General features: G+C 58.3%; 1 protein-coding gene across 1 annotated transcript in view; it reads right to left on the bottom strand.

Annotated features, from left to right (window-relative positions):
- Positions 1-12,895, bottom strand: part of NCS1 (neuronal calcium sensor 1) — a 61,827-nt gene extending 48,932 nt beyond the window's left edge. The window contains exon 1 of the mRNA XM_059925831.1: positions 12,735-12,895. Within this exon, the coding sequence (XP_059781814.1) occupies positions 12,735-12,798 (64 nt within the window). The 5' untranslated portion in view covers positions 12,799-12,895. The remainder of the gene's footprint in view (positions 1-12,734) is intronic.
- Positions 12,896-12,975: the final 80 nt, after the last annotated feature.

Genomic DNA, 12,975 nt, shown 5'->3' with positions numbered 1-12,975 from the left:
TCCCTTCCCCTTCCCGCCCAGGATGCGGCAGATCCCCTCCTGAGAGTAACCAGCCAGCCAGGGCCTGCACCTGAGCCGAGATGGGGTGGAATGACTCCAGCGGGGGTCCCAGGGGGTTCCGGGGCACAAATCCCAGGGCACCTGGTCCGGGAGGGTGGAGCTCCAGGTGCCCCAGGGCGGCAGCACTGCGGGGGGCCGGCTCCAGCTCTGGCCATTTAAGAGCCCAGGGCAGAGGCCAGCCCGGACCCACCCTCTGTGGGCAGGCACAGAAGTGACTCTTTGCGGTCCCTGTCCTGGTCCTGGGCAGCAGGAGGAGCCCCCCCCGGCACTGGGACTCCAAGAGAGGCACAGCCACACACCCATCAGCCTGGCCAGAGCCCACCAGAGGCTGGACCCTGACCCTGACCCAGAACGCCCACTGGTGCCTCCTTCGCCCAAGGAGGGCCCTGTCTCCCCTAGTGGGCCCTGTGACCTTGCCTGTTTCCCAAGACTAGCCCCATCAGTGTGCCCTCCGGGTGGGGCCCTCCCTGCTGGTCAGCCGGCCCCTCCGAGGGGCTACCCCGCTAGGCCTCTGGCTCACTGTGCATCCCCTCTACACTCCCGCCCCCTCTCCGGGTTTCCACGGCCTCAGAGTTGCAACCTTGAGGCCTCCAGACCCGGAACACACTGTTCCTTCTGTCTGAAACACTCTCAACATCTCGCATAAACCCTCCCCCGCCCCCAAAACCTCTCTGTGCCTTCTCAACTCCTACTTCTCCCTCAGGTAGGGCTGCCAAATTTAGCAAATAAAAACACAGGATGTCCAGTGAAATTCGAATTTCACATAAACAATGAATAACTGTTTAATATGTCTGGCAGCCCTACCCTTGGGTCTCCGCTGAAACACAGCCTCTTCCAAGAAGCCCTCCCAGGCGCACCACAGAACCGGTGGGCTCCCGTAGCGTTGTGCAACGCTCTGTCATTTCCTCACCAAGCTGTGAATGCCACGAGGGCCAGAAATCCATCCATCCAATGTGCCTCGTGTCCTGGCACCCACGGGACCTGGCAGGAGACAGCTGTTCCACAAACAGTTTCTGCATCAGGCAGTGAGGGGTGGCAGAGCGGTCCGGGGATGCCCTCGGCCAGACTCGCCCACACGGGTACACAGGGCCTCCAGCTGTGAGAGAACGGGTCTCCTTCCCCAAGATGCGCCCAGAATGCTTCTCATGACCACTCACCCCCCTCCACGGAGCCAGAGCGGAGGAAACACGAATCAAGGTGAGAGCAGCTAGCAGGCTCTCTCCTGTATTTTGACGGCCACTGTTGGTTTTAATTAAGATCCCGTCCTGCTCAGGCCCAGCAAGGGCCTCATCATAGGCAGTCTGGAAACAGTAATCACCCAACGTGGCCGTGTAGGCTACCGAGCCACGGAGGGTGGCAGGGCGACGGGTGCCGGGGGGCAGGAGCCCTGCCAGCACAGGCTTTGAGCTCGTCTAGCTCCTTGCCTGCCCAGCACATACACCATATATTTTTGAACAGAAGGGAAGCGTTTGCTTTTTCCCCCACAGTGCCAAAAATAGCCCCATCTCCTGCCTTTGAACAGGAATCTTTTGGTTCCTACAAAGAGAAAGGAGCAGGAGGGGCCTGGGAGGAGGGGCCAAGCTGGCTGGCTGGACCCCTCCTCGGCTCCCCAGCCCCAGAAGGTGAGAGAGGCTGGGGTCTTTGCTAAGCCTCACCTGCTGAGGCCCAGCCTCCCAGAACCTGACTTCTGAGGACCGCCCCGCCCCCCGCAGATGTGTTAAGCCCCTCATCACCCAGACCAGGAGGTAGGAGGAGGCCAGACAAATGGAAAGCAAAGACCCGAGATGGATGAGAAGAAACGTCGTTTAGGGACTTCCTTGGTGGCGTTAAGACTCCGCGCTTCCACTGCCAGGGACGCAGGTCCGATCCCTGGTCGGGGAACTAAGATCCCACATGCCACGTGGCCAAAAAAAAAAAAAGAAAGAAAAGAAATATCGTTCATTCATTAGCTTGTTTGTTTATGGATTTGTTTTTTCCTTCATTCCAACAAATGTGCTCCAGGCTCTGTCCTAGGAGCAGGGATGCAGCAGTGAACCGTGAAACCAGACGCGCCCCACCCTCACGGCGCTCACAGCCAAATGGCAAGAAGGTGGGTTAAATAGGTCCTCACCACCAGGTCTGGGGCGGGCACTGGCTGGGCCCAGGGCACCTCCATGGAAGGGGACGTTGGGGCCTGATGCAAGCTGAGTGTGGGCCGGGGTGGGTCCTGCTCAGGGTCAGAGGAACGAGGCAAACAGAAGGTCAGATGGAAGGCGGTCTCAGCTGCCCCTCGCCCAGGTGAGGACCCTCATTTCTCCCGCAGCAGGCCCGCAGGAGGCGTTTTCCCATTTTATGTATGAGGCCACCAGGACTCAGAGGAGGGATTTCAAGAGCCTAGCATGTGCCAGGCCCTTTTGCCAATATTTTCACACTCATTCCATCCACCATCCTGGGAGGCGGGGTTAGCACCATCTGCCCATTTTACAGATGAAGTGAGGAAGCTCAATAGGAAAGGGCTTGGCCAAGATCCCAGAGCTGATGAGAGGAGCTGGGCTCTGTACCCAGGCCCAGCTGGTCCCTGAGGAGGAATTCCTGACACTACCAGCAAGCCATCTCAGCTGCCGTCCCCCTCCCCCCAGTTCCCTAGAAGAGAAAGCAGGGGTTCAGGGTAGGAAGTGATCACAGGGCTGGGAAGTGGAGAACAGGGGATTTGAACCTAGCTCTGTCTGCCTCCAAATCCAGGGTCCTTTCTGGTTCCCACAGCAGTTTCTTACTTCCAAAAAAAAAAAAAAAAAAAGAGGCCACTTCCTGTCCCCAAAAGGCCAGAGCAGTGGGGGAGCTGGTGGAGCCTGGAGAAAGAGAGAATGGCGCTCTGAGCCCACTTCCTAGCTGAAAACCCAAGCCTGAAATAAAAAATGCAGAGTGCTATTTCTGCCTTGGGTTAAACATTCCTCAAAGCCACATTCCTCCGCTTTCCTCCTTCTCCCCTGCCAGGGAATCCGGAGCACGGTGGTCTGGATGCCCCGCCAGCTTCCTGGGGCCCCCTCATGAGACCAGGAGTGCCAGGGCCAGCAGCTGCCCTGAACCCATCCTGGGCACCCCCAACCCAGACTCCCTTGGTGGGGAGCACGGCCTCCTAGATGGCACCGTCAGGGTTCCCTGGGGCTGAGAAAAGGTGACATCCATATCACTGAGAGTGGGACAGATGGGGATACTGAGACCCTGAGAGGCGCAGCCACAGCAAATTGGGCTGGAACCAGGACCCCAGACTCTTAGCTCCCTGGCAATTCCCCACCCCCATCAGATTGCAGGTCAGGGACACAGGTGGGCCCCGCCCCGGTCAGCAGAGAAGCAAAACAAAGCAACACGTGGACAAGCACTTTGGAAAGCCCAAGCCTTACCCAGAGGCATTCCCAGGCCTGCACCGTGCGCAGCTCCCGGCTGGGCACTGAACAGACGCCCAAATCCACCAGATGTGTCCCTACCCTCAGGGTGCCTGCAGTCCCCCAGGACACTGCTACCAGACCTCCAGCCCCCCAGGTCCTCTCTGTCACTGTGCCTTTGAGCCCCGCATGGCACCCGTGAGGACTCGGTCTCTCCCTTGTCCAACAGACACTTCCTGAGGCGCCCAGGCCACGCCAGGCACGGGCAGGGCAGGATGGCCGGGGCACTCTGGGCCTCCACGGCCTCATCCTCGGGCTTCGCCTTAGCACCCAAGGCCCCCCCCCGGATGGGGCAAAGGCTGAGAAAGCCTCAGAGGCCCAGCCCGCTGTACACTCCTAGTGATGCTACCGGGACTTGTCACGACCCTTCTCCTGTCACCTTACTGAAGGTCTCGACTCTGCCTCCATCCCAGAGGAAGCCAAGTGGGGCTGCCCCCAGTCCTCTGCAGGAATCAGAACAGCAAGACCAGTAGAGCTGGGGATTCCCTGGCGGCCCAGTGGCTAGGACTCCGCACTTTCTCTGCCGAGGACTCGGGTTCAATCCCTGGTCGGGGAACTAAGATCCTGCGAGCTGCAACGGCGTGGCCAAAAAAAGAAAAAAAAAAAAAAAAAAAAAAGACCAGTAGGGCTGTGTGTTCCCAGCTGGAAGGATCCCACCACCCCACCATCCAACCTCACATCCGGCCCAGGAATCCAGGACGCCTGGCAGTGTCTGACACTCCAGCAGTTGCTTGAATGCCTCCAGTGATGGGACACTCACTACTCTTGGCAGCAGCTCTAAGGTTACAAGGTTCACAGAGGCCATGGGAGGTGGGCACGGGGTGGGAAGGGCATGGCTTTGGCAAGACAAAGGTCTAAGCCTGAGCCCCAGCTTGGCCACTGACTGGGTGGGAGGCCTTGGGCACATCCCTGAACCTGCCCAGGCCTCCTCTGCTTCATCTGTAAAATGGGCATAATAGTTCCTCCTCCCAGGGCTGTGGTGAGAACACAGGAGGGAAAATCTGTACTCAACACTCCTGGCACCGAGTGCCCACTTGGTAAACAAGAGCCACCATCACTGTCACTCCTCCCAATGACATTTCCCCACTGCTCGAGGGCAGAGGGGCTCCCAGAGACCATCGAGGCCAGGGCAGAAGGGGCGAGGTGTGGCAGCCACATCACCTGGCCCCAGGGCAGGCAGCTGAGCAATCAGCTTCTGATCCAGGGCCCGGCCTGTCTGTGCCTCCCACCTGAGTGCCCCTTGCACACCTACATTACAACCTGCTCAGACCTGCCCTCACACTCACCAACGTGCCGCTCATTCCTGACACATGCCACGACCCCGTCTCTCACACTCGGAGCGTGCCCACGTGAGCCAGGGCTGCACACCCACACTCACTCACGCTCACCCGCACACCTGCACCGAAGCTTCTCGGCGCCCCCCACCTGCACGGGGCCCCTCATCACAGCCCAGGGTCAACTTCCCCCGCACCACTCACCAGATGTGTGGCCCTGAGCCGGTGCCGGTCCCCTCTGAGCCTCAGTTTCCTCACCTGTAAAGTGGGGACCATGCACGGCTCCTGGGAGGAGTGGGTGACGAACACATCAACGCGGAGCTGGGCTGGCGTGCTTAATGCCAGACTCCGGCCAAGGCGACAGCCTCTGATCCTTACTCGTTGCTGGTTACGGGGTCTCCATCACCACTGATGAGCTACGGGGAGCACCCAAGCCACCAAATTCAGTGTCTCTGCTGTTTCCAACCTCGCACGCAACAGCCCCGTGTTATGAGGGTATTATGATCTCCAAGTCACAGATGAGAAAACTGAGGCATCAAGAGACGAAAGATTTGCCTGTGGCTGAGCCAGCCAGAGAGTCCAAGTCATCAGACACCGGAGCCCGAGCACGTTCCGTCCCTGGGGCCCAGGAGGAACCGCCCCACGGAAGTCTCACCATCTGGCAATCTGAATATTGTACAGAGCGGGAAAGCGAGGCCCAGGGGGGACTAGTGATTCTAAGGTCACCGTCCAGGCTGCAGTGCTTCTGGGACAGAACCCCAAGCAGGTGTGTCTCCAGTCCTCCAGGCCCGCGTCCACGCAGGATCTTAAAACCCAGCACTCCGGAGCCGGCCCGCCCTCCCCAGCTCCCAGAACAATCCAGCTAGCAGCCAGGCCAAACACAGAAGCTGTCTGCATTTACCATTCACTCCCAATTCAGCCGAGGGCCCGTGACAGCTCACCCTGTTACCTCCCAGGGGGGTGGCCGTGAACGGTCCCCTGACTCTGACGGCCAAGCAGCCCCATTCCTGTGAGGACATTTACTGAGCACTTACTAGGTGTCGGTCCCTGTGTCTGCCAATGGCACACACCTGGCACCCAGAGCTCAGCAGGGTGAGGGGCTCCCCAGGGTCACATGGCCGGCAAGCTGGCCCTTGAGCCCTCACCACTCTGCTGTCCCACCCCCGGCCGGGAACCTGACCCCAATTTCACATTACCTGGAAACTTGGCATGTTAATTTATGACGATCTCTGCCGTGGTAGATAGACCACTTGTGCAAAGTGTTTCATCTCATAATGACAGTAAGGAGGAACCTCTTTTTAATTTATACTGTTTTTATTTTTCCTTACTTGAGAGCAAGAGAGATTTAGGACAAGATGAACCCTATCAGCTTCAATGAAGAAAGCCAGACATCCTCATCTCCACCCCAGCAGCCAACCCATCACGGTACCATGGGAGGCACCCGACAGGAGTCAACCTGCCCCGTGTATTTGCCACGTGACCCTGGGAGAGATACTTCACCTCTCTGGCACTCGACTGGTCCATTAGTAAAATGAGGACTTTGGACTACATGACCCCAAAGTCTCCTCTAGCTCAAAGATTCCAGGATTTTATTTCATACTAATCAAAGAAATGAATATTGAAACAGTGAGCTACTCTTTTCTTCCTCATCAAGTTGGCAATTATTAAGAAAAACAATAACACTCAGTGCTGGCAAGGACGCCGGGAAATAGGCACTCTCTCATCCACTTTTGCTGAAAATATAAATGGGAACGTACTTTGTGGAGAGCAATTGAACAATTTTTCAATCAAAAGCCTTTTAAGATGTTCCCAGCCTTTAATACCACAACTTCATTTGGGGAAATTTATCTTCAAGAAGAGACATGTGCAGGGGCTTCCCTGGTGGTGCAGTGGTTGAGAATCTGCCTGCCAATGCAGGGGACACGGGTTCGAGCCCTGGTCTGGGAGGATCCCACGTGCCGCGGAGCAACTGGGCCCGTGAGCCACAACTACTGAGCCTGTGCGTCTGGAGCCTGTGCTCCGCAACGGGAGAGGCCGCAATGGTGAGGGGCCCGCGCACCGCGATGAAGAGTGGCCCCCGCTTGCCGCAACTAGAGAAAGCCCTCGCACAGAAACAAAGACCCAACACAGCCATAAATAAATAAATAAATAAATAAAAATTTTAAAAAAAAAAAAAAAGAAGAGACATGTGCAAAGATTTACTACAAAGATGTTCATGCCGAGATTTAGTACAAAGATGATTCTCAAGCACTGTTTATATTGGGGAGAAAAAAAAACAACCTAAATGTCCAATGGCCAGGGATTAAATAAAATACATTGCATTCATATGATGCACCATAAAAAAATCATGGGCAAACGTTCACAGTTGTCAGATTTTGAAAAGTTAAAAAGTAAATAATCCCAAATTTACAAGGTAATGAAACTTATGTACCAAGTCCTATTGAGTCTTCCTCCTAAATATATGTAGGATCTGTCCTTGACGCCACCCCCAGTGATACCCCCAATTTATCACCATGATCACCCGGCCTTGATTCCAACCCCCTCCATACTTGGGACTACGTGCTAAAAGGATATCCAAACCCAAATCTAACGTCTCCACCACCTCCATCCACAGACGGCCCCCCCCGGCCCCGCCCATCTCGGAAAATGTCCAAAACCCTTCCTACGGCCTCTGGGGCCCTTGGTGAGGGATGGCGTGAGCCCAGTGTGCTGGCCGGCTGCATCTGCCCCAGAGGGGCTCAGGCCTGGCCTTGGCAGCAGAGGAGTCTGGGCCCAATCCCAAGGCCGCGGCCAGGAGGAAGGGCTCTCACCTGACACTGTGAGATGTGACATGCCAGAAGTCTCTAGGGTGGGGATGGGGGTGGATGGAGCTGAAGGGTGCAGAAAGAGCCAGAAGAGTTGTTTGGAGGAGGCCTGGGCTCTGGGCCCCGGGGGAGTCCCTGCCCCTCTCTGACCTCTGCTTCTCTCAACAAGGGGGGCTGTAAACCAGTGGGCCCGTTCTGCTCTGGAGGACAGAGGACTTGCCTCTGAGCATCAGCTGCCACCGGGAGAGGTTTAAAGGGTCCCCCCCAGAACCAGGCACCATGCTAAACCCTTCAAGTGCGCTGATTCCTCCCACCTCTGGGGCCCCCGTGATGCCTGTTTTCCAGAGGAGGAAAGTGAAGCTCCATGAGACGGGGCTTGCCCACAGAAAGGGCCAGAACCCCAGCGCATCTGTTCCCCGGGGTCTACTTCCCTCCCTGAGACTCTGTGGCTAAACAGCGCCCCCTCCCCTTCTGGCTCATGCTTGGACCTCCAAGCCCTCTCCCCTTTAGATCCACAGAGTCACGTGGGCAGGTACTGCAGATGAGCAAACTGGTGCTCAGAGAGGGTAAGCAACTTGCCCAAGGTCACAGAGCCCGAGTGAGGACCCAGCCCATTCTCCAGGATACTGAGTTTACAACAGGCTTGATATTTCTTGCCCAACCCAGCTCTAACAGTCTAACCTCGGTTCCTCCTGCTGCTGCTCTGTTTAGCCTTCAGTGGAGTCGGGGAGCGGCCTCCTTGGTCTCACCCGCATGCACACAGGATGCAGAGGGATCGCAGAAGCCGCCTCCCTCCCTCAGGGCCTTCCCTCTCCTGGGTGGCTTATCCCTTGTCCGGCTGTGGGGCCCTCCACACCCCAACTCGCTCATTTATCTTAAGATGGGTGCCAGATACTGCCTCCCCCCAAGGCAATGTCTTGCCCTCCCTGGTCGAGCAGAGTTGGGTAGGGGAAGCACCAATCAGGGAGTATTCCTTATCCTATAGGAAGGGACCCTCATGGGCCCCTTCCCAAAGCCAGAGAGACTGGTGACATCCAGCATCTCCCAACCAGACTCCTGGGGGTCCCCTTCTCTGCTCTGGGCCGCAGACGCTTTAGCTGCTGGCTACCCTGACCACCCCCCAACCAGATGCTCCTCCCTCCACCATTCTGGCATCAGGGGAAGGGCCGAAGAGACCCAAGGTTGGCAAGCAAGGTCAAGGCAGAGCCTGCACTGACCAAGAGCAGCAGGGAGGAGGTGACCTCCTCTGAGTTTTGGAAGGAGGCTCCGTGGGGAGAGCCGTGAGCACCACGGGGAGAGAATAAGGGGGAGAGAGGGTGGAGGTTTCTGCCTCTTGGGGCTGGCTGGCTTGGCCCAGAAGTCTTTAAACGGATGCAGCTCAGACCACGACAAATGGCTTGAGCCCCACAAGCTCGGTTTTCCGGACGACCTGGCTAGTTTCCACCTGAGGGCAGGAATTACATCTCTCTCGTTCACATCTCCATCTCTGTGCCCAGGACAGAGTGAGCATTTAGTGAAGGGCAAGTCAGGGCAGCCTCAAAATTAACAAGTGGGATGGGGGTGGGGGAGAGACTGCAGCAGGTAAAACAAGAACCTGCTAAGATTCGGGCAAACCAAAAGTCCCATCTTTCCATGCCTCCTGAGTGCCAGGCACAAAGACCAGGGCCGTAGGAAGGTTCCTTCATGGGAAGATGAACTTTGCTCACAAGATATATTTACGACCAGTTCGGGATGAAGCCGAATTCTGTAGTCAAAACAACGTGTTAATAACGATCGCTAACACGCATCCTTGCATCCTTGACAAGTGTGTGTCACACATCAGGGACCTCTTACCATACGCCTTATACTCTGCTGTATGTGAATCATCTTGTTGCCTCCTTACATGCCCTTGGAGTCACGGACCATGAACACACCCATTTTGCAGATGAGGAAACTGAGGCTCAGTTAGGTGAAGGGCTGGCCTGTCCCACAGCCTGGGCACACAGGGATGACAATATCCTCACCAACAAACTGCACAAAAGTGGGCCAGACCTCACAGAAACCGGGCTGCTGGCCACACCGAGCACTGCTTGAAGATTCCCGGCTGGGCGGGGCCTCCACCTCTCGCAAACCTCCTGCTGCCCCTGGATGTGAACTGTGCCGGGGAGGGTGAGGACTGGGTTACGGGGCGCTGATGACTTACAAAATCTTTTCTGCAGGGGAGGGAAAAAAATCTGCTCTGCAGTGTTAAGGCTGAATGACAGAGAGGTTTAGCTAGGCTGAATCCAGATATGCCTAGGGAGGGCCGCACGGTTGGAGCTCTGAGAACTCCTCCTGCTTCCTCACACACACAGATCACCAAGACAGTCTTTTCCAGAGAGCACGAGACTCACCACCAAGGATGGCGGCCAGCACTGACTTGGGCGTGAACATCTGGGGCTCCCCTCTGGGCCCCCCTCGGCGTTGTGGCTGGCTGTGGGATGCCGAGGTGGCCTAGGCCACCGGGGGATGATTACACATGCCAGGACTCCCAGAACCAGTTGTGGGTCTTCAACTGGGACTCCTCAGAACCAAGGTCTGCATGACAGACACTCGTTAAGGATACAAATTCTTGGGCCCGGCCCAGACTCTAAGAATCGGAAATCTGGGAGGGCGACCAGACCCAGGCACCTTGGTGTTTAACGGACCCTCCAGGAGATTCTGACATTTGAGAGTCCTTCCTAAGCGCTCCTCTCTTGACCCCGTACAACACACAGAACCCCTTGAACAAAGAGCTGACGGCTTCACGCCCCGGCCAAAGGAGGCCCATCTGGGGCCTTAGAACAGGCTCGAGGCTTTTCCTGCTGTTCCTGCCGGGAGACTTTTCATTCAACAGATACCTGTGGCCCTACTAAGTGCCAACGCAACCCGACAGGGAAGGGCCTGCCCTGAGGGAGCCGACATCAGCAAGGGAGATAGAAAGGAGTCCCATGAGCCCATCACGACCTCCATCAGCCCAAACCCAATAAGAGCCCTAGAGGAAAAGTACCCGGCTCACTCTCTCCCTCATCGAAACTGTTCCAGGTCTCCAAAGGCCTTTTAAAATAGCCCGGCCCAGCCCAGCACCATGGGCCTGATTCCTAACAAGGCCTTGTTGACTCATCTTCTCCCAAAGTTGACAGATCTGCCCAGAGAGAGGGCGATGGACAAAATGACCGCCCCAGGTGCCTTCCCAACCCAGAGGCCACCATCATGGGCTTAGAAATCGGAAAGGGACACACAGAAGAAAAGCCCCTCCGGATTTCTCAGCGTGAGCTCTGAGGTCTCTCAAGGGGCTTAACTTGGGGGCCAGACAGGCCTGAGTTCGAGTCCTGGCGCCGCCTGCTGACGGGCCCTGGGATCTTGGGTCCCGGAATTACTGTGAGGATTGAACGCGTTAGGGAGGCAAGGAGCTTGGTGCGTGATGTGCTCCAGAAGCAGGAAACCTGGCTTCACTCAGCTCGCAGGTGATGGAGATACCCCAGTGCAGCCCAAGCTCACCCCTCCTTTGAAACCCACTGGACCCTCTGCCTCCCCAAGCCCAGGGGCCCGGGAAGCCCCGTGTGCAGCCTGCCTGCTGACAGCGACGGGCCGCAGCTGGACAGAGCCTGAAGGAAGGCCCAGCAAATCTCACAAAACAGCAGCCAAACTGGGAGGGGCCACCTACCCACCTTGGAAAGAAGGTAAGAGCAGCAAGGACAGAGTCCCTGGTCCTCAGGGCCTCAGCCCTTCAAGGAGCAGCTACTGGGATGTGAGCGCCTTGCTGCAGAATTCCACTGGAGAGGGGCCAGTACCTCCCAGTGGGCTAGCACCCACTCAGGAAAGACCCCTTCAATCCCAGCACATGGGGGCGAGGGGCATGGAGCTGAAGTGTGGGCTTGGACAGACCTGCAAACGTGCCCAGAAGACCAATGGAGTGGGGGGAGGGGCGAGCAGAGGTTGTGCAATGCACCATCACAAGCTGCCTCCCAAGCCTCCATCAACGCGTGGAGGTGGCGGTCAATCTGCCTCCGTCCAGGGAGGGCACAGAGCGGCTGGACCCACGCAGCCGCCCAGGTACGGGCTCAGAATCCCAACCCAAGCCCAGAGCCCCTGCCCCGTTCCAAGTCAGATCCCCAGGCAGAAGCCCTTCCAGACCACTCAGCAGTCCTCCTCCGATCCCCCAAAAGAAAGACCCTAAAAGAAAGACCATGTGGTCAGGACCCAGTGCCATTAACCCTTGGCATGCTGGGACATCTCCAAGAGGCTTGCAGGGAAGGGAGAAGTCTGGTACAGAGAAACTGGAGAGGTGAGGTGACTGGAGAGTTGCGAAGTTGGGCACGTGGAGAGAGACACACTGGGACAAATCTAGAGAAATCTGAAATTGACAGACCCTCCTCTCAGGGGTGCCCCAGACGGTTAAAAGATGAGATGGACCAGATCACCCAGGGCTGTAGAAACCCATTTGCCAGCTTGGCAGATACAGATAGAAGCTGGGAAGGTGCAATCAGGGCCAGAGGAGAATTCAGCCTATAAACCCTGCAGCCAAGAAGGCGCCCAGGACCCTTCACCGCTGCCGCTGCCATGAGCTCTCTGACAAGTCTCGCCACCCCACCACACATGATCAGGGCCAGCGAGGGGGCGACAGGCCAACCTCGCAGCAGCAGCGGCAGCGGCGGCGGCGGCGGCGGCAGCGGCAGTGGCGGCGGCATCGTGATGCATGAATCACCCGCCCCGCTGCGCTCGTGCCAGTCGGCTCCGCGCAGCCGGAGCCACCTCGCAAGCAGGCGCCCCCTCTCCGCCCCTCGCCCTTGCACACTCCTGCCCTTTTGGACAGCTCTGCAGGGAGGGGGGCCGGGGGGGGGGCTGGGGGCTTCCCTCCGGGCCCGGGGGTGGCCCCGCGCACGCGGACAGGCGGCACACGTCCCGGGCGCGCGTGGTTGGGGGGTGTCCTAGAACAATAGGGCCAGGTGTAGGGCTGGGGGCGCGGCCGGGAGCTTCCGAGGGGCCCGGGGCGGGTGCAGGGCAGCGGATGGCCGAGGCAGGGTGGCGGCGTCGTGGGGAGCGGAGAGCGGGCCCCGAGCGGACGCGGGGCGGGGGGTGGGGTGGGGGTGGTGACCGCGCGTGGGGGGAGGGGCGCGAGGGGGCGGAGGCAGCGCCCGGGAGCGCTGGGCGGGGGTCCCGGCGCGCGCACTCACAGTAGGTTTTCCTGGTCAGCTCCTCCACAACTTCAGGCTTCAACTTGCTGTTGGATTTCCCCATCCTCGGCGGCCGCGGCCCCCGCGCCCCGGGCCGGACCCCGTCGGGGCGCCCAGCGGGAGTGGCTGGGCCGGGGCGGGGTGCGCGGGGGGCCGGCGGGCCGGGGCCGCGCCTTTGTTTGCAGCTCGCGGCGAGGGGCCCGGGGCGCGGGGCAGCCGCTGGGCAGGCCCGGGCCGTCCG

Source organism: Balaenoptera ricei, chromosome 6 (assembly GCF_028023285.1).
Source record: "Balaenoptera ricei isolate mBalRic1 chromosome 6, mBalRic1.hap2, whole genome shotgun sequence".
NCBI classification, from domain to species: domain Eukaryota; kingdom Metazoa; phylum Chordata; class Mammalia; order Artiodactyla; family Balaenopteridae; genus Balaenoptera; species Balaenoptera ricei.
Note: the sequence above shows the minus strand (reverse complement) of the source record. Positions and strands in the feature narration are given on the sequence as shown.